General features: G+C 36.7%; 6 protein-coding genes across 6 annotated transcripts; 5 read left to right on the forward strand and 1 right to left on the reverse strand.

Annotated features, from left to right (window-relative positions):
- Positions 1–1,680: 1,680 nt before the first annotated feature.
- LOC120138680 (PRA1 family protein B1-like) lies at positions 1,681–2,434 on the reverse strand. The gene has a single exon (XM_039154096.1). The coding sequence runs from the start codon at positions 2,417–2,419 to the stop codon at positions 1,763–1,765; it is 657 nt and encodes a 218-aa protein (XP_039010027.1). The 5' UTR covers positions 2,420–2,434; the 3' UTR covers positions 1,681–1,762.
- Positions 2,435–3,426: 992 nt separating this feature from the next.
- On the forward strand, positions 3,427–17,272 carry LOC120138726 (staphylococcal-like nuclease CAN2). The gene is made up of 10 exons (XM_039154143.1): positions 3,427–3,436; positions 15,321–15,554; positions 15,649–15,704; positions 15,810–15,924; positions 16,011–16,121; positions 16,202–16,389; positions 16,490–16,546; positions 16,627–16,786; positions 16,866–16,934; positions 17,019–17,272. Exons 2-10 carry the CDS (start codon positions 15,402–15,404, stop codon positions 17,115–17,117), a joined length of 1,008 nt encoding a protein of 335 aa, XP_039010074.1. The 5' UTR covers positions 3,427–3,436; positions 15,321–15,401; the 3' UTR covers positions 17,118–17,272.
- LOC120138724 (protein ALP1-like) lies at positions 3,629–5,177 on the forward strand. Its single transcript, XM_039154140.1, has one exon. The coding sequence runs from the start codon at positions 3,646–3,648 to the stop codon at positions 5,161–5,163; it is 1,518 nt and encodes a 505-aa protein (XP_039010071.1). The 5' UTR covers positions 3,629–3,645; the 3' UTR covers positions 5,164–5,177.
- LOC120138798 (metacaspase-9-like) lies at positions 9,828–10,473 on the forward strand. The gene is made up of 2 exons (XM_039154205.1): positions 9,828–10,185; positions 10,256–10,473. Exons 1-2 carry the CDS (start codon positions 9,828–9,830, stop codon positions 10,471–10,473), a joined length of 576 nt encoding a protein of 191 aa, XP_039010136.1.
- On the forward strand, positions 12,802–14,069 carry LOC120138799 (metacaspase-9-like). The gene is made up of 2 exons (XM_039154206.1): positions 12,802–13,202; positions 13,273–14,069. Exons 1-2 carry the CDS (start codon positions 12,845–12,847, stop codon positions 14,067–14,069), a joined length of 1,155 nt encoding a protein of 384 aa, XP_039010137.1. The 5' UTR covers positions 12,802–12,844.
- Positions 17,273–18,327: 1,055 nt separating the features above from the next.
- Positions 18,328–19,750, forward strand: LOC120138727 (protein LURP-one-related 14-like). The gene is made up of 3 exons (XM_039154144.1): positions 18,328–18,386; positions 19,055–19,312; positions 19,401–19,750. The coding sequence occupies exons 2-3, from the start codon at positions 19,085–19,087 to the stop codon at positions 19,737–19,739; spliced, it is 567 nt and encodes a 188-aa protein (XP_039010075.1). The 5' UTR covers positions 18,328–18,386; positions 19,055–19,084; the 3' UTR covers positions 19,740–19,750.
- Positions 19,751–20,631: the final 881 nt, after the last annotated feature.

Consider the following 20,631-nt stretch of genomic DNA (forward strand, 5'->3'; position numbering starts at 1 on the left):
TTTAGATATTTTTTTACTGCAGTTAATGATGAAAACCAGGTTTGATCATGCACAAGCTCTTTGGACTGTCCTTATCAAGTTATCATATATATCTAGTTATAGATGGTTTTCACATGGAGATACTTTCCTTGTCAATAGCTCAGGCTCTTCATTCAATAGACCAATACGGGTTTACTCCACGTTCATTGATGGTACGCGACATTAGATGAAAAACAACCTTGCAAATTTCACGGTTGAGGTGGTGTTGTGGACATTCGATTCAATGCCCTTCTTGTTTGACCGGACAACACTCTTCTTTTCCGTCGTCCCTCTTTGAACTACATCTAAATGTATTTACCATCATGTATCTAGGGTATTGGCAGCACTTGAAGAACATCAAGCAGCTCAGATGAGTTATTATTGCCCATCATGGCATCATCTTTGGTTTCCATTCTTCCATTTTCAGGGCGCTAGACTTGAGAAGAACCATTCAGGACGTTTGGGGAGTCTGGGTTCTGATTTCCATTTTTATAGTCTAGCAAACATAAATCTCTAGATGTTCAAGGTACTAGACAATTCATTAATACACAACAGAACATGAATCCCTATCCCAAGGCCAAAGGACACCTAAATTGAAGACTATAAAAGAACATGTAACCTCACTCGAGGTTTATAGGGATCATCCAAGTATGCAAACCATGAACCAAGGAAACGAATTCAACCGTCCTCTCCAGGATACTTCAAATTTATAAAAGGGAAATTAGAAGACACCATCATCCCAATCTTAGTCTATCCAAAAGAAAAGGCAAGAGTCAGCAATTGATGCAGAACATATTACCGGAACTGAAATTGGCTTGAACTTTGTAACCAGCAGTAAATAATGGTTTATGGGAGACAATGGAAGCTACATAAATCAGTAGAAATGGCACATAAAGCGTGTTGCACAATAAATGGAACACTATGCATACGGATAATAAGGGGGAAGGGAAAAAAAGCTTTCTGCAGTCGATGGTTAAAATATTATATTGGCAGTAAACAACATATTTGTTAACACTTGGAAGGGCTGCGGGAAATATACTAAAGATGATATTTAGAATTGCATAATTTATGCCCTAAACACCCATTTTCTGGTAAATCAAGAAACAACTCACTGTACCTAGCCCAAGAATTCCAGTTTAACTGTCAAATAACTATCACTACTGCATGCTCTGTCTCAGATTATGTGACTTGAAACATAAACAAATCAAAATATTTGGTAAGCTACGTTTTGCACGTACTCATAATTCTAAAGCAAATAGGAACTGCAAGCACTTTGAGAAGCTAAGAAGCTCCATGAACATATTAGATGTGAAAACTGTTTTACTAAGCTATATCACACAAACTCAAAAGCAACCCATCATCCAAGAGTAAGTAAAAAAAAAAAATTTGAATCAGCCACATGCAACAGAAAACATTAATAATGTGACCAACAATTCCCTCCAAAACCTCCTAAGTTCTCATCACTAACATGAAAACCAACAGCATAAAGCTTCCATGATAAATAGAAAAGGAATACATGTTTAAAGGTAAATTTAATCTCATCGAAACCAAAATCGAAAAATTCAAGAGGCAAATTATACATCCAAATCAAAATACAGTGGAATCTAACTCTTAATCCAAGTTCATATCCAAGTCGAAATGAAAATAAGAGCAAAGCTACAATTGAGTACTCCAATCTATTATGAAAACAGTAAATAGTTTTTGATTTACCATAAACGAATGTGCCGCTTGCAAAACCTGTAGTTCACACCCGCGAGGCAATTGCAGGGGCCGCCGCAACAGCAGCAGAGGTGGCGGCGTTGCCGAGGAAGGAGAGGAATCCGGAGTTGCCAGGCTCCTGATCGTCTAAGAACAAGTCCTCCGGAATCCTAAACGCACCGTGTAAGCAAACTATGGCAACTCCAATCAAGATCGCGGAGATCAAGAGCGACCCAATGCTGGTCAAGAACACGACGAAGAGTGTGAAAACCACCAGCGCCCCAAGCGTCTCACGATCTGAGAATGCACGACCGAATATTATGAGAGGTTGATCTGACGGTCGGAACAAGTACAAGAAGAGCCAAGCGGCGAGGAGGCCGAGGAGGACGAGGAGGGATAGGGGATGAGATAGGAGAGAGAAAGCGAGTACAACTGCGAGTAGAGTCATGTAATTGACTTTGAAGTAAGAAAAGTTTCTTCGGATCCGCGAATAGGCGTCCGTTAGATTATCGGGACGTGCCATGGCAGTCCTATCGATGAGCTCGTACCATGGACGGCGCTGAGAGAATCCCTGACGGATAGAGGACGTGAGACGTGAGAGGAATGTACGGAAAGCGGGCGTGGACATCGGAGGATGTGATTGGGCACCACTTCCGGCGGTGGATTGAGTGCTTGTCATCGGAATGGTCCCGGCGGAAGCCATGGGCGGAGAGTAGGGAGTGGATTATTTCTAGTTAATTTCTCGACGGGTTTTTGACTTGAGCGCTGCTAGTAGAGCTGTTTCGTTCAAAAACTTGTATGTCCGGGCCTGATCCTTACCCGACCCAACCTGTTCAAATAAATTAGAAATGATAAAATCATAATAAGAATGACTTAGTTTGCAAAGAATATATAATAGAGGGATACGTTATGGAATTAGGCTTATTTTCTTTATTGGGCAACCCCATAATACATGTTTAGTTGATTTATGATGCTTAATTAACTAAACACCATCATGATTTATGCCGAGCGATGAATATAAAAGAATGATGTTATTAAGCAAGTTCCCATAGCAGCCTTCAATTTATGAAACTTGTGCCAAACTTTCCATTTCCCCCTCCCATTTTCCTTTAATTCATTTTCCCATCTTTTATATTTGAGGTCATAACATTAGAAATGTTATAATTGGCATTATCAACGTGAATCTATTTTTTTTAATTTTGATGAAGAATTATAAATTAAGATGATTATCAAAATTTCAAATAACTATACATGGAATAGATAATCAAAGTCGAGAAGAAAAAAATAAAAAAGAAGAGAATGGGTTTCTCTCCTTTATTTTTAACAAGGATAAAAGATCAATATACATTTAATGTCTTTTGATCTTAATATATTGATAAAGGATCAAAAATAAAATTTATTAAAAAATCAACTAAATCTTTTGATCATATATCTTATTTAGTCATCAAAAAATACGGGTCAAATTAGATCGCCTTTAACCATCATTCTAGAGTGGAAGGGTAAGTGCCTCGTTCCATCTGTTGCTTTGTGGTTGTTCAAACCATTGACATATGTTCTCTCTCAAGTAATGTTTAGATTTTGAATCTTATAAATACAAAAAATAATTATTTAATTTTATTTAAACATCTAATCTTATTGGAGTTTATATTTCAATATGGAGACTACGAACAGGAAAAAGCCATAGTTAGCCATCAAAGGCAGTCGCTTCACCTTCAACCGCGTAAAATTCTGATCAAACTTGAAAAGGAAAAAGTGCAGTCAGTCATCGTCATACGTCAAAAAGAAGACCAACGCGTTCACATTAGCTTGAAGATGCCCACACGCTTCCTAAGTGCCTTGACTCTCTTTTTCTTCTTCTCTCTATATTTAAATCTCTAATATCCTTAGTTTCCATCTCTACTTCTCACATTTGGTAGTTTCATACAGAATATGTCTTTCACATTTCTCAGTCCAGAAGACTATTCTTATAGTATCAGCAGCTCCTGGTTCCAGGAACTTGACAATGGTTTCAACAGAAAGCGTGGAGATGATGAGGATTCCAGGGGCGGAGGTGATGGAAATGGGTTGTTAAATGAAGAAGCATTGAGGAAGAGTGGATACGGAGATATTCTTGCCTCCTTGTTGTTACTAGAAGAAGAGGCAAAGCAAGAGGAAGATGAATGGATAGCTGAATCCCAACAACACAAAGCCTTGTTTGAATCCAATCACAAAAGAAAACTTGAAGCAATGAATGAATACTACAATCAGCTTCAACACCATTATCTTCAAGTTGATCAGTTGGATAGTTCAACTGTAAAACGATCCCGAAAATCAGCTTCTGCTTTGGCTATGGCTATGGCGTCCACTGTTGCAGCGGATGGCAATGAGAATGTCAAAGGGGGTCAGCAGAGGAGGTTGTGGGTGAAGGATCGATCCAAGGACTGGTGGGATTGTTGCAACCACCCCGATTTTCCTGAGGAAGAGTTCCGAAAGGAGTTTCGGATGAGCAAAGCTACGTTTGGAATGGTATGCCGGGAGTTGGAGCCAGCGGTGATGAAGAAGAACACTTTGTTGAGGGATGCAATCCCGGTTCGACAACGGGTGGCTGTTTGCATATGGAGATTGGCTACAGGGGAGCCCCTTAGGTTGGTTTCCAAACGCTTTGGACTGGGGATTTCAACTTGTCATAAGCTGGTGTTGGAGGTATGTTCTGCCATAAGAACTGTTTTGATGCCCAAGTTTCTTCAATGGCCTGATGAGAATAAAATGAAAGACACTAAACAAGCATTCCAGTCCATATCAGGGATTCCTAACATAGGTGGTTCTTTATACACAACTCATGTGCCGATCATGGCACCGAAGGAGAACATGGGGGCTTATTTCAACCGGAGGCATACAGAGAGGAATCAGAAGACTTGTTATTCAATCACAGTCCAAGGTGTAGTTGACCAAAAAGGGGTTTTTACAGATGTTTGTATTGGATGGCCTGGTTCGATGGCTGATGATAAGGTGCTGGAGAAGTCTGCTTTGTTCCAAAGGGTTAACAAGGGGGATTTAAGGGATGTTTGGATTGTGGGAAATTCTGGGTACCCTTTGATGGATTGTGTTTTGGTTCCTTATACGCACCACAATTTGACTTGGGCACAACATGGATTCAATGAAAAACTGGGTGAGATTCAAAACGTTGCAAAGGAGGCATTTGGGAGATTAAAAGGGAGGTGGTCTTGCTTGCAAAAGAGGATTGAGGTGAAGCTCCAGGAGTTGCCAATGCTGCTTGGAGCTTGCTGTGTATTGCATAACATTTGTGAGATGAACAATGAGGAGATGGCCCCTCAGCTACAGTTTGATCTGTTCGACGACGAGGTTGTACTTGAGAATAACTTGAGGCCCGCCAATGCTGTGCATGCCAGGGATCACATTGCTCACAATCTGTTACACCATGGACTTGGTGGCAGTAGTTTCCTCTAGTGTTGTTAAGAAATTGTTTTCAATACATCCTCATTTTTCATAATTAATCACAACTACAATGGTCACTAACTTCCACAACTTCCATATTAATTTCACAGATATCATGCTAGGTAATAAGAAAATTTACAACAAAGATGGGCTAATTAACAATCAGACACAAACTGAAACCTCCTTGCAGATTGGAGGCAGCTTCTTTCCTTTCACCGCTCTACCCCTCCGGAATGTGCCAACCTGCAGTAAAGTGATTGAAGTTATAAAGATGCGGCTTAAATATATAAAAGGTGTACAACTTATGCCAGTTTTTTTAGTTTAGTGCCTAACGTTTATTTCGTTTTAATTTGGTGCCTAACGTTTCATTCCGTTGCTCAAAATGGGTCAAGCCATGACAAACCGTTAGTTTTTTCCCCGTTAAGTAACACGTGCCACAATCTGATAATTTTAAATTTTTTATATAAAATTTAAAAAAAATATATGTATTTTAAAAAAAAAGAAAATACATAAATTTTGAAATAATCTCAAAACTTTGAAAACCTTCATTTCAACCCCTAAACCCATGCCAATCGTCGCCCTTTACTATCGACAAAGCTCCAACCGACCGCACCTCCCCCGGGCGACCAAAATCCCTATGAAATCGTGACTGGTCAATGGTCGATCGACTACGAATCAACATTTTATACCCCTCGAACCCTAGGATAAAAATCATAATCCCAAGAAATTTCGACGGCCAATTGACGACAACTTATAACTAGGATGGTGACAAAGATTACGTTGGTGGTGGTGATCGCGGCCAGAAAAGGCTGCAGTGGCGGGTTAATGTTAGGATTTTTGGATTTTTTGTAATTTAAAAGAAATAAGAGTTTTTTTTATAAATATAATAATGTTTTTAATATCTTTTCAAAAAAAATCAGAATTACGAGATTGTGACACATGTTACTTAACGGAGAAAACTAACGGTCCGTCACGGCTTGACCCATTTTGAATAACGGAATAAAATGTTAGACACCAAACTTGAATGAAATAAATGTTAGATACTAAACTAGAAAAACGAGCATAAATTAGACACCTTTTATATATTTAAGCCTAAAGATATAATATAAACTTAAACATTAAACTTCACAATTCAACAGTATAAGCAATCGATGCAAGAGCTCATTTCTAACTTTTCTAAACCAAGTTTCCAGAGGAAGAATGCCTTAAGAAAAGGATAATGTGCAACTCTTGCTTTCACAATCACTTTCTTCTTCCTTTTGCTAAAGAAAACTCACTAACTTCTCTTGCTAACCAAATACCAATAAAAACATTTCTAACCATTACTCTTTAAGAATATTGAAAGATGGAATTTAATGGAAATAAAGTGGAAAATCCCCTCCTTTCCTCAACTCTAAAAATTCTCATTTTTTTTTTCTATGAACAATAATTTTTATGTTTTTTTAACTTAACGTTGGTTGAAAAAAGGAAAAGTTTACCTTGGAATGAGATGGATGATGAGTTAAAGTGGAAAAAAGGTGGATTTTAAAAAATAGGAAAGCTCTCAGCTTGGAGAAGAAAGAAAATGAAGAGGAAAACGAAAAGCTTAAGGGGAGAAATATGAAATCACTCTGCTCTTGTCTCTCAAAGGCATGTAATTGCACAAATGAGTAAAACACCTTTCAAGTTCCTCGACTTTCAAGATCTTAATAAAAATCACATTTTTTTTAACTTTGAGCTCAAATCCTAACCTAGCGAGGCAAATCTTAACCCACCAACCTAAATCAAGCTACAATCTCAGTCTAACACTACTCGGGTTGACACACGAATAATACAATTAATTGATGAGGGATTGAAATTGTAGTTACGGTCGCGTTTTCAGTCACGTCGAGTTTATTGTAATTGCGAGCATAACATGCGTTATTGCGGTGATTGTGGGTGTCGCGGTCATATAATAACCGTCACGGAAAGCACCGCTACCGCTATATTGCGGCTGCTATCGCCGTCGCAGACAGACAGACAAATTTTGTTAGGGCGTTACAGTTGCAGGAGGGTCATCTTCAGAGGTAGAAATTTCCGGCAACTGCTGCTCAGATACTTCGAGCATGGCCGAGTGGAAGGTGTTGCTGAGGGTAAGAACTAAGAACACAAAGATGATCCTTGTAAATTGTAATTGTCAAAAACTGCCTTAACAAATCAAGTTCAATTAGTGACAAAAGTGTAAACAGTTAATTAAATCCGCAATGGTCCCTTTGAAAGATCCCGGAGAAGCTCTCGTTGTTTCTGCACGTCTCTCTCAGCCAGGTGATTATATTTCAGCAAATTGCAGATTTGTACACTGCAGATTGTTTTATGTTTGCTTGAGTAAAATCTGTTGCTTGCCCCTGTGTTTTGTTTATTAGTTAAAGACTTTGTATTGAGTCAATCAATTTTATCTTCCATTAACGGGATAATAATTAATGCAAGATGGAGCATAAATCATTTGTTAAACAATTCCTCATCGCTCTCTTCCGTACTCTGTATTCCATTCCACACGTCATGTGCATGTAATTACATGCAAGGGTTATTTGTTCCCCAAAGCTGCCGACCAAGGGATATCTGAAAGTTTTAAATTTTTGTATAGTTTAAGTATATTTTTTATATTTTATATTAATAATTTAATTTTGTATATTTTATTTATAGTTTTAAATTTATAGATTTTTAATATAATTTTTTAAGTTCACACCCTAACATAAATTTTAACTTCCAAGTCGTATTTCTACAGTTCTTGTGGATTCTTACTATTATTCAATTACTTAATTACCATCTGATAATATCGGTTCACATATATGTGGTTTTACTTTTGACAAGTGATTAATTATAGTTTAATTAATATAAACAAATAAAATTATTATTTTTATTAATCTAAGGTGATTACAAATGGTAATATATGTTTTAAAGACTCTCAATCATTTGACAATAAACGCTTAAATGCCCTGCAACCGTTGGTGCTCAAACTCGGACCTATAAGAATAACAATTATCACTTTAACCGTTGATATCGCTTGGTTCATGCTTAAAAAAATAAAATAATTAAAAGTTGAATTAAAATAACCGTAAAATTATAAGTTTGGCATTGTTTCGTCAGATAATATACGCGCTTTTAACTTTTGACCATCAATTAATTATAGCTTAATTGTTATTAAAAAAAGAAAACATAAGAAAGTTGAATTAAAATAGTATTTAGTTGATATTTTAAAAATATTAATACACATTGTACTAAAAAATACAGCAACAAAAAGTTTAATTAAAAAAATCCATACCCATTGTGTATAAAATAATGCTATAGGTAGGTTGCTTGTGATATTAGAAACAATGTTTCAATAAATTTTATGTCCAATTGCCCAAATTGCTATGTATATTAATAATATGTGTTAAATCGATTGAGACATTTATATAACCTTATAATATTTATATAATATCAGTTCGGATAGGATATAATGGTAAGACATATTATATATACTTTTAAAGAGAGAATTTATATTTAAACTTTAATGATAATACTATTAAGAACTCTGTTTTGAAAATCAGACCGGACTGATCGATTCAACCGGTTTAACCAGAAACTGTTGTCTAGTCCGGTTCAATTTAGACCGGTTGAACCGCTACTAGTGAACTGGCCAGAACTGTTGAACCATTCAAATCGGACCGGCTAAAAACCGGAAAAAATAGAATTTTTTGTTTTTTTTAAAAAAAATTAAACCAAACGACGTCGTTTGTTAAACGAGCCAAGTCGAACTCGAGTATTGCTGAGCTCGACTCGAACTTGAAAAATTTAAAAGTAAACTCAACTCGACTCAAACTCACGAGCTAAAAATTATGAAGTTTAACTCGAACTCGAAATATAATATTGAAACTTGAACTCGAAAAGGCTTGAACTCAAAAAAAATTTAGAAGCTCGATTGAAGCCTAAAATTCGAGCTTGATTGAAGTAAAAGAATAGTTCACTCAATACTCACCAAAAGGCTCCATGATTTTGAATGCCAAATTACCTCTATTATTTATAGAAGTTAGTTGGGATGATATTCTATATTTCTTAGCCATGTGAAATTGTTTTTTTAAAAAAATTAAACCAAACAATATAATTTTGTTATGATTTTTTTAACCCCAAATTTATCTTTTAATTATAGTTATATAATTATATTTATTATTTAATATGTTTTACCTTAAATATTATGTTGTAGTTAATTTAAATTATTTTGTTTCACTTGATTTTATGGTTTTTAACTTATATATGTTATGACTTATTTTGAATATGAATTGTGATATAAAAAATTATTTTTTATTAAATATTTTTTATATTTTTATTTAATTTTTTAAATAATTATGATGTCGTCCGGTTCTTCCAATCGGTCAGACCGATTCGATCGGTTGAGCCAGTAAACCGGTAACATGACCAGTTCGCTAACCGGTCCGGTTCTGAAAACCATGATTAAGAATCATAATCACTGACCATAAACTTATACAATAAAATATTAAACGGGAACTCATGTACTGGTTCAAACCAGTATTATAATGAACCATTGTCCCCACCAGCATATGTTATCATCTTTATCACATGATGGAGCATGTAGAGATTAATTAGTGTGTGTGTATAGGTGTGTAGGTGCAGCGTCCAAAGCACAAGACAATTAGCAACACAAGAGAAGACAGACAAAGATGTCTAAGGTTTGGAAGAGAGCTGTTCTGGTAGGATGCAACTACCCAAACACCAAGCTCAGGTTGCAAGGATGCATCAATGATGTGTCAAGCATGGAAGAGTTGATTGTGAACGAATTTGGCTTTAATCAAAACAATGTCAAGTACTTGGTTGATGAACCAGGCACGTCGCCTGAGGGTTTGCCTAATCGTGCAAACATTATGGCTGAACTGGAGGAGATGGTGGATGCTGCTGCATCAGGTGATATACTGTTTTTTCACTTCAGTGGACATGGAACAACCTTTTCATCCTTGAAACCTGGCGAATCTTACCAGGAAGAAGAAGCAATCGTTCCTTGTGATTTAAATCTCATCACCAGTAGGTTTCTTTCGTATTTCGTGTTTCCTTTTGTTGTTTTATATATCTGTAATTAATCATGGTTGTGCAGACATGGACTTGAGGCGCTTGATTCAAAAGCTACAACCAGGAACAAGCTTCACAATCCTATCAGATTCATGCCACAGTGGCGGACTAATTGAGAAAGATAAAGAACAAATTGGACCTACTAGAATGAAGGGTATACCACTTCCAGTTTACTACAAGTCTAGGGGAATTTCTATTGGATCCATAATGGAATGCCTGCATTCGGTTACGGGTGCATCTTGAACTACAACATCTTCAACAAGTTCTCACCTTGAGAGCATCTTGAACTACAACATCTTCAGCTTTCAAAGCCTCCTTTTTCTTCTTAGAACTCTTGTGCTTCGAAGAGGGTACTACTTCAACAAAAGAGTTCTTTTTCAATATACTGCCCACTAGCAATACCTTTTCTCTTTTCTTCTCAATCTTCTTCTTAACAGAAAGATCTGATAAAACAAAGAAAACCCATTTAAGGAAACTGAAATTCTATAAGAAAAAATGGGTGTAGAGAGTAAAAAAACAAGACCTTTAGACTTGTCGATGACGAAGAAGAACCCCCAGAGAGAGCATCTTTCGTGGATTTCTCGAAGAAATCATGGATTTCTTCAGTGCTTATGTTAGCTCTCCATGCCTTCTTCCCTTTCCTTGAGGTTTTTGCTTTCTTTCCCATTTTTCGTTTCTGTTAGGCTGCTTCGTGGCTGTCGAGGTTTCGGTTTTGTAAGGATGAACAAAGGGTTTTGTAAAAGATGTTTTTGTTTCTCTTTTACGACGACGTCGGGCTACTTGATTTTGTACTGTAGGCCTTATTTTAGATGTCATGAGTGGTCAGCCCACTAAATAATATAGGATAAACTACATATTTAGTACCTAATTATCACTTTTATTTTGTTTTGGACACCTTCCTAATACTTTTTCAAAGTCGTGCCTAACATTTAGTTTTAGTTTCATTTTAGTCACCCACCATTAAAAAATTAGCGATGATTCTAACGTGTCATCATAAGATAATGTCACATAAGCATTTATGTTATTTTTTTAACGGTGTGTGGTCAAATTGAAACCAAAATGTAACGTTAAATATGATTTTGAAAAATAAATAGTTAGGTGAACAAAATAGAAGAAAAGTTATAGTTGAATTGCTAAACGTGTAGTTTACCCAATAATATATTAACAAAAAATAAATTGGGTAAAGTACAAATGGTTCTCTGGCTATAGAATTTTACTTTTTAAGTCCTATTACTATTAATAGTTACAAAATAATCCATCGACTATAGAAGTTTGTTTTGTTGAGGCATGACAATTAAAAGTTACAAAATGATTACATGATTATTCATATGTTCCAAACTCGTCATTTTTCATTAAAAATTAGTGGTCGTTTAAGTTGGACGTTAGTATATTAACTAGGATATGATAAAATCTGATATTTGAACCTTTTAAGTTATATTTTATAGATTGACTCTTCGTTTATATTGTCGTCGAGCTGGTACTTGAAATATTAGATTGTCGAGCTGGTGCTTAAAATATTAGATTGTCGAGCTAGTGCTTGAAAGCAATGAAGGTGCCAGTAGATATCATTAAATTATGATTTTATCATATCTTAGTCAGTAAGTTAACGTTCAGTTCAGACGACCGATAATTTTTTAACACAAAATGACTAGTTTAAAATATATGAATAGTCAAATGATTATTTTATAACTTTTAATAATCATGAGACTCAATATAATAATCATCTATAATTAAAGATTATTCAATAACTTTTAATAATTAATAGATTCAACGAAACTATAACTTATAATGATGAGACATTAATCTAGTTTACGTAAATAAATATTGGCAGGCAAACTAGTTGGCAAGTGGGTGTTACTCATGGTTTTGGAGGGAAAAGCCATGGGGAAAAAAAAAGAGCGGCGGCAAGTACAGCAACACTAAAAAACCGCCCTGAAAAATGAAAAACAAGTGGCCTGATGGTCCAATTAATGCCAGCCGACTTAGACAGCCACAGGTAAGCTACATAAACTATGAGCCATACCCCACTAATTAACTTCACCTGTTCTGTTCTGTCTCCATGTTTTCAGATATAAATAAATACTGGTTCACCCTCCAGCCTTCAACATATCGAGTTTCTAAAGTAACACGTAGGGTTTGTTTCGGAGAAAATAATCATTTGGTTTTGGTTTTCATTGCTTCGCTTGAACTTTTGTTGTCTGAACTGGTTCGCCGTCATGAACCAAGCTTTGGTTTTGCAACACAACCAGCTCCCTCCTCTCCGATGTCTTTGACTGCCGCTGACGATGCCACCAAGTATGAATTGGAAATTGTAGTGGAAGATCCACAAGAGCTTAGGGTTTCTGTCGACCTTGTGTGGCCGTAGAACTACGTCTTTGGTAATTTTATGTATGTAGACATCTATAGCAGCAAGCCAACAATGGCTTTTGTGTAACACTCTCATCCAACTTGGGTTTCATTTCTCTTGTAGAATACGATTGTTAGTTGACGGATGTTTAAATGGTTGTTTCTTGCAACTTGAATTGCCCTCTTCATTTCATAATTGCAATATAGGTGTGTAGGTGCAACATCCAAAGCACAAGACAATTAGCAACACAAGAGAAGACAAACAAAGATGTCTAAGGTTAGGAAGAGAGCTGTTCTGGTGGGATGCAACTACCCAAACACCAAGCTCAGGTTGCAGGGATGCATCAATGATGTGTCAAGCATGGAAGAGTTGATTGTGAACGAATTTGGCTTTAATCAAGACAATGTTAAGTACTTGGTTGATGAACCAGGCACGTCGCCTGAGGGTTTGCCTACTCGTGCAAACATTATGGCTGCACTGGAGGAGATGGTGGATGCTGCTGCATCAGGTGATATACTGTTTTTTCACTTCAGTGGACATGGAACAACCTTTTCATCCTTGAAACCTGGAGAATCTTACCAGGAAGAAGAAGCAATCGTTCCTTGTGATTTAAATCTCATCACCAGTAGGTTTCTTTCGTATTTCGTGTTTCCTTTTGTTGTTTTATATATCTGTATCTAATCATGGTTGTGCAGACATGGACTTGAGGCGCTTGATTCAAAAGCTACAACCAGGAACAAGCTTCACAATCCTATCAGATTCATGCCACAGTGGCGGACTAATTGACAAAGATAAAGAACAAATTGGACCTACTAGAATGAAGGGTATACCACTTCCAGTTTACTACAAGTCTAGGGGAATTTCTATTGGATCCATAATGGATTGCCTGCATTCGGTTACGGGTGCCATCCAAACTGGAGCAAATATTGCGATAGGTGTTGCAAATGCCGTAAGCATCGGGGCAAATATTGTGGAAAACATTGGCTCTGGTTTGTCAACAATCTTTAACAAAGAAGTGAGCATCACATTCCGACCAGAGCATGAGCAAAGGGCGGTGATGAAGTCGAGGTCACTGACGGAGGATGAAGGTCTTCTTTTGAGTGGATGCCAAGCTAATGAGACATCAGCAGATTTGGAGGGGAGCCCGCTTACCGAAGGAAAAGCTCATGGGGCGTTTACGTATGCAGTGGTGAAGGTACTGAATCAGATCAAAGGGTTAACCAACAAACAGCTTGTGAAGGAAGTTAGGAAGTTCTTACAAGAGCAGGGGATTGAACAGCACCCTTGCCTTTATAGCAGTGATGGGAATGCAAATACACATTTCTTGGACACCCAAAACACTCGTGATCGGAAGAAAGCCATAGCGAGGGGCGTCGATGATGATCATGTACCCATTGACACCCATCTTCAAATCAATGGAAGGAGGAACCGTCAAGACTCCCCGATAAAAAGGCATAGAGGTGCTGAAACCTCCATCGCCTATTCAAACTAATACTTATCCATGCACTACTTCTTGTACAATAAATCGGAAGAGGAGCTTCATTACCGTATTGTTTGTTTCCTTAATTACTATGCATGTGTGTGTTTCAATGCCTTCGCCATTATGGCGCTCTCTTTTATAATATTATGATAAAACAAAACTGCCTTTATGTGTGTTTGCTTAATTACTCCAATGCCTAATAGTTTTCACAAAGCTTAGAAATTAAGTTTTACTAACTCATTAATATACCAATATTCTAAATTTGAACAACAACAACAACAATAATGCTCATTTAAAAGGTGTTGATTCTAATTTTACGTAGGAATTTCTAATGTCGTTGCTAATTTCTGATTTGTTTGCTGATTATAAAATGTAGCAAATATTTGCTGGGTTATTTTTTGGAGGAATAAAATGCTCAATAAAAAAAAATTAGTTGATCTTATTCTCATATATAATGGAGTAAGGGGAGGTAGGGTAGTAGATTGTCCCCAACGCTAGGTTGAGAGCAACTTTCATGAAAGACCTCCGGCAATTATGAATTACTCACCGTGAGACCCGATCTTACGACCACAAGATTAAGAGCCTTGCGCTCTACCAACCGAGCTAGACGGGGAATTATCCATAAAATGAAAATCTTTCTTCTTCTTTTTTCTCTATTATTTGGGCCATGACATATACTATATAAAATAATACTATAGGTAGGTAGCTTGTGATAATAGAAAAAAATGCTTTAATAAATTTCAAGTCCAATTTTCCCTAGTTTCTATGTATATGAAATAAATTGGGACACTTATATAATTTTATATTTTTTTGGATAATTTATATTATTTATATTATATTAACAAGTGTTGAATAAGATAGTAAGATACACTTTAAGTCTATTTTCTAATTATTTTAATTTTAAGTGAGTTTCTTTTTAATTATCTTGAGTATATAAAAAATTTGAATTTACACGTTTCTAATTAGTAATTAATAAATTATGGAATGCGAACAGGAGAGTTGAATTCCTTAGGGAAAAGAAGCAAAAGAAGAGTTGGCTAAGCTTGTTCAAAAGAAGCATGAGTTAGAATTTATCAGTTTAAAGCACTTAAAAATGATACTAATAAATATATAAAATACAATATGAAGAGTTATTAAAGCATTGAGGTAACAAGATACTAATAAATATTGATAGTAAAGATCAGTAGTAGCTACAGGAATATACATAAAAATTCATTGATTGCTTTTCTTTGACTAAGAAAAGGTGCACAAGTCCACCAGAAGTCTTCTCAGGAGCTTTATCTAATCTACTCCTCAATATCTCTGCTACAGCAAAAGTTTTAGGTTGAGAGGGAAGATTTCAAGATGGGAAACGCTCTTAGATTCTTATATGGAAAATGTTGCAAACCCACCACCAGTGGGGATTCTGATTCAGTAGGACCTCCTTACACCACCAACACAGCTCCTGGGGTTTCAGCTCTTGCTCATGATCTCCTCAACTTTGAAATCACTTCCCAGGTAGGTTTCATCATTATCCCAGTAATCGTTGTAAATATTTTTTGTATTTTCTTTGTTCAAATTTTTGAGCTGCAAACTGCAAACTGGGTTTCAGGTTCCTGAAGATCTCAGTCAACATGTTGTATCATTAAGGAAGGCTCAGGTCAAATGGTAACTCACATACCATCAACAATCTTCTGTTGTTGAATAACTCTGATTTCTTTTTTTTTTCCTTTAAGAAATTGTCTGATTTGTTTGATGTGTTAAAACATTAAGGTATGCAAAGCTACTGCAGGCATGGAAAGATGCAAAACCCCCACCAAAAACCCCTGAAGAGGTTGCTAGGCTTATTGTTGACACATTGAGTAGACATCAAAAGGCAGATGTTGAGGTACTAAAGGCTAATAGAATCAAACACTTTGTTCCATTTTCGAGTTGATGCATTGCAGTGATGTTTTGTGTTCCATATGTGCTTAGGGCTTGCTGGAATTCTACGGTCTTCCTCGTCCTTCTATCCTCGTGGAAATTTCTACCGGAGTCCCGGCGAGATTGCCTGAAGGAGTGGAGTTTGAAATGCATACACTACCAGTGAGTATATGATCTATTAAATCATTTTGGTTCACATTGAATTGGATGATTGATACTGAAAACATATCTAACTTAATCAGGTAGATGGGAAAACGGTACCGGATGGTGATGGTTTAAATGTGTATGTGGATACTGCTGATCCTAGGGAGTCATCAAATGTACCTAGAGATGTTCTTATGGCTGCAAAACGAAGGTCGAAAGCACGTTCTAAGAAGAACTATGCCAGGGCTGATGAACTCCGCCAGAAAATTATCGAATCGGGATACCAGTTATAGCTATATTCAACTTGCTCTTGTCGAATCTTTTCATTAATTTTTTTGGCTTAGTACTATTCTCGTTCGAGATCAATAACATCCGTCTATCACCAGGGTCATAAATATTCAAAACGAAGAGATTCTTGCTCGGAAGTATCGGATTCGACTAAGGTAAAATAATCTGCCCTCAGGACTTTGGTGTTCCATTTTGTATACTGAAATGTAATCGCGTGTTGAGATGATATAAACAGGGGTATAGATGCACCTGAGAATGCAATGCCGTATGGGAAAGAAGCAAAAGATGAATTGGTTAAGCTTGTTCATGGGAAGTGTTTGAGAGTGCTCGTCTATGGGGAAGATCGTTACGGTCGCTGCGTTGCAGATGTATACTGCAATGGCATATTTCTACAGGTAGATACTATTTTTTGTAAGCTCGAACTTGATTTACCTGGTAAGAGCAAATTAATCTGCTAATCCGACTCTCAAACAGAAAGTAATGCTGAAGAAAGGACTTGCATGGCATTATATGGCCTACGACCAACGGGCTGAACTTGCAGCTGTAAGTAAATGACAATTTTGTTCGATCTTGTACATCATCGAGTTAAAACTCTTAATTATGATCTTTGCACGTATGTAATATTAGTGGGAAAAGAAGGCTCGGGCAAAGCGAATGGGACTTTGGGCACAAGCAAACCCTGAGAAGCCATGGGAATGGAGGAAAGACAAACGAGAAGGTAGATAGATAACATTGTCCTTGAGGAACGATAACATCTCGAGAAGTGATTGGTATGCATAGAAGAATGTGTATTACGTATAAGAACATGTTTGATCCATTCCTATTTTTGTTGTATGTATGCATGTTTAACTATAAAGGGGCTTGTTTACTTTCTTTTGAAACACTTAGAGCATCCAAAATGTATGGCCTTGAATGAAATTCTGTAAAATACGAATCTGTCCGTCATAACAACCTACAACTTCAATATAAAATTAGAGAGTTGAAAGAAAGATGTTAAAGAAATGACCATCTCTCTATTGGCAAGTGAGGAGGCATTGACCCACAACAACTATGTATTCGTAACTTTTATTTTCAAATGCAGCAGAGTCTGCAATTGTGTTCATTGTTCCCATCATACCTTAGTTTGCATCACCCTTTAATTCAAGGCATTAGAAGACTACAAGGAAATGAGTGTTGACCCTCCAAAGTTGAGTTTAGCCACATCAAACATGCAAAACAATTCCATAATACCAAAATTAATATGGAAAACTAAACAAAAAGAAGTGACCTTTAGGAACACCATAGCCACTGCAATACATATGACCAACAAGGACCTGCATATTGGTATCACCAGCTTTTGCCTCCTCGAGCCATACTTTTACCACGAGCCAACGGAATATGATCCGGGTCATTCCAGCTATCCATTTCCTTCTGTTTAACACTTTAACTTGCTCTGACCAACAATCCAACTCAATGCGGCTACTGGACGTGTTTTGCTCAGTGGAGCTTGTCTGATGGGCCTGCTTTTGCAAAGTATTGGCCTTTCGTTAGATTTTCCCATAAAAAAAAATTCTCTCTTGCTTATTTGAATTCTGATTTTTTTATTATAAAAAAGAATGGATCTGCTTTTTCTAGCGCTTTCATGGAATTATACGTTGCTTTCTTCTTTTCTTATGTGGTTTTCATGGGGATTGGCAAACTAAGATCTTGGATAGTGAAACAGTAAAAGTACAAAAAGCATTTATAGATTCCTTTTTTCAATTTTAATGTAAATAAACAAAATATTCTCAAGGCTTAAAATTAGGAGAAAAATCTAAACTATATTCATCACTTTTCTATTGGTTCAAAATTTGTAAATATTACCATTAGTTGTTAGGAAGAAAAAAAATTCTAAATTTAGATACTAAAAGTGGTATTTTTCTTCAAAAATCATAACACCATTGGCACCCTGATTCTTTCCCTTGTCCCGTCTTCATCCCTGAGATTAACCTGCAGATATCCACTTCTCTACTAAAGGTACGTTCTTGTTTGGCTTATATATATATATCTTCTCATCAACTTGTCATGGAAAATTTTGATAAAATTGGAGCCTGGCATGCAATGTTCAGTTTTTAATACAATATAATATTCATGTTTTGAAAGTTGTGGTACAGATGGTTAGCATAACGTAGGTACATCTTTTTAAAAACCTTTATGTTCAAATTTTGTTTCCATCTGCTTTGCTTAATCCTCCCCCTTCCAAAAAGGCTTTAATTAATTTACGTAAAGGATAAGTATTCTAGTTTGAATCTTTTGAAAAGAAAAAGAGAGAGGAAAAAGCATTGCCTACCATATATTATGGGTCAAATTTTGGTTTTGATACTTGTACTATGTTCTGTTTGAGATTTAGTCCTTACTAGTTTGGCATAATTTCACCTCTACTTTTATAATCTCAATTGTTACTTCAAAAAATTTAACATGGATTTTTTTGGGTTACGGAAAAGGTGATGAAATTATAAAAGTTATGCCAAATAACGGGGACTAAATCTTAATTTTAAGTACTGTAGAGGAACCAAAATCAGAATTTGAGCCTTTTTTTACATTTGGTATCAAATAGTTAAAGTGTGAACTGGATCATAAAATAAAGCAAACAGATCTAACATGATTGCGGCGTTTGCAATGGAATAAAGCTAATGTTTCTCAAGAGCAGCAATCTGGCGATAGATTCTCAGAGGATGGAAATCGATCAGATGGTGAAGGTAGTGGAGGAAAGATTCTGCATGCCTTACACGATGGAGCTTCGGGTGAAGAAGAGATTACTATCATTCTCTAAGTATCACTATCAAGTGTTTGATGCAACCGGGAATTTACTCCTCCAAGTCGACGGTGGTGTCTGGAAATTCCAGAAGAAACGGGTGATGAGAGATCCTGCTGGCTTGCCCGTCGCCACCCTGCGCTCAAAGGTACGTATGCAAGTTGGTCCTTGGAACTTTAAAAGTGGTTGGATCAGGTCGTATTTACTTAAGATATTTTTGTTGGGAGTATGCGCAGACATTGTCGTGGAAACATGAATGGGTGATTCATCAAGGAGAGAGCTCGGAGAGTAAGCATTTTCTGTGCTGTGTGCGACGGTCGAATGCAATGATGATAAAAAACAATCAGGATGTTTACTTGGGGAATGGGGGGAGAGATTTTCATTTAAGTGCAAGCTTGTCTTCGCTGTCGTTCAAAGTGAAGAGGGGGAATACAGTGATTGCAGAGGTTAGGCATAATTTCACATGGGAGAGCTGCAAGGGGAAAGAAACTTTCAAGGTTAAAGTTTATCCGGATGTTGACTATGCCTTCATTATAGCTTTGCTGGTCATTATGAATGAAAATGACGGTCCATGACCATAATCTTCTATGGAAGAGTTTTTTTTTTCTCCTAAGGTTGTATGAGCTCTCTTCTGCTGTGTGCCCAAAAACACATTTGAAGGATCTTTGAGTATTTAGAGAAATGATGAACAATATTATCAGTATCACCTAAAAAGACGATGTTAGTTTTTGAATAAAAAAAGAAATAGCAAATTTTGATAAGGGGGCATAACCTTAGCATATGTAATTGTTCCTTGGATTCTATAAGTTTGAGCTAATATTCCAAAATTAAGTGGCCGGCGGCTGTTTTTGTTTACAAACCATTCAAGGAATGATCCTTACAAATAGTCTTATTTAGTACATTCTGAATTTTCTTTATGGTAGAAAGGGATATATCCATATGAATCACTTCATATCCCATTCCTTGTGTTTTGGCATATGCTTGTGTTAAGAATTGGATTTAAGATTAGATATGATACGGGTCATAATCACTTCAACAGGTATATTTAGTGAGGGGAGAAAATAGAGTTTAAAAGTAGAGGCAGCAGGAATACTATAAAAATACCAGGCTTTTATTGCACAATGGAAACAAGAGAGGGTGGGGTAAGAAGAACAGGGAGGTTTTCTTATGTTGAACCCACGTATCTCCTAACATATTTCCAAAGCCGAATGTATAGGAAAACGTCGAAACGGTGGATCCAAAGGTGGTGAGTGAGAGCGGGTCAACGTCGAAACGGAAGGAATCGTGGGAAGAAGCTCCAGTGAGAAGGCGCATCAAAAACTGATGAGTAGGGGGGCCGTGGAACCACCATTCAAGGTCGGGAGCGAGGATTTTGTGAACGGTTTGAACGTCTCGAGTGTTTAAGGCGTCATAGAGGGCAAGAACCACAGCTTGGTTCTTGATGGTTTCCTCCCCAAATGTTTCTTC

Source organism: Hibiscus syriacus, unplaced genomic scaffold, assembly GCF_006381635.1.
Source record: "Hibiscus syriacus cultivar Baekdansim isolate YM2019G1 unplaced genomic scaffold, ASM638163v2 tig00110705_pilon, whole genome shotgun sequence".
Taxonomy (NCBI): domain Eukaryota; kingdom Viridiplantae; phylum Streptophyta; class Magnoliopsida; order Malvales; family Malvaceae; genus Hibiscus; species Hibiscus syriacus.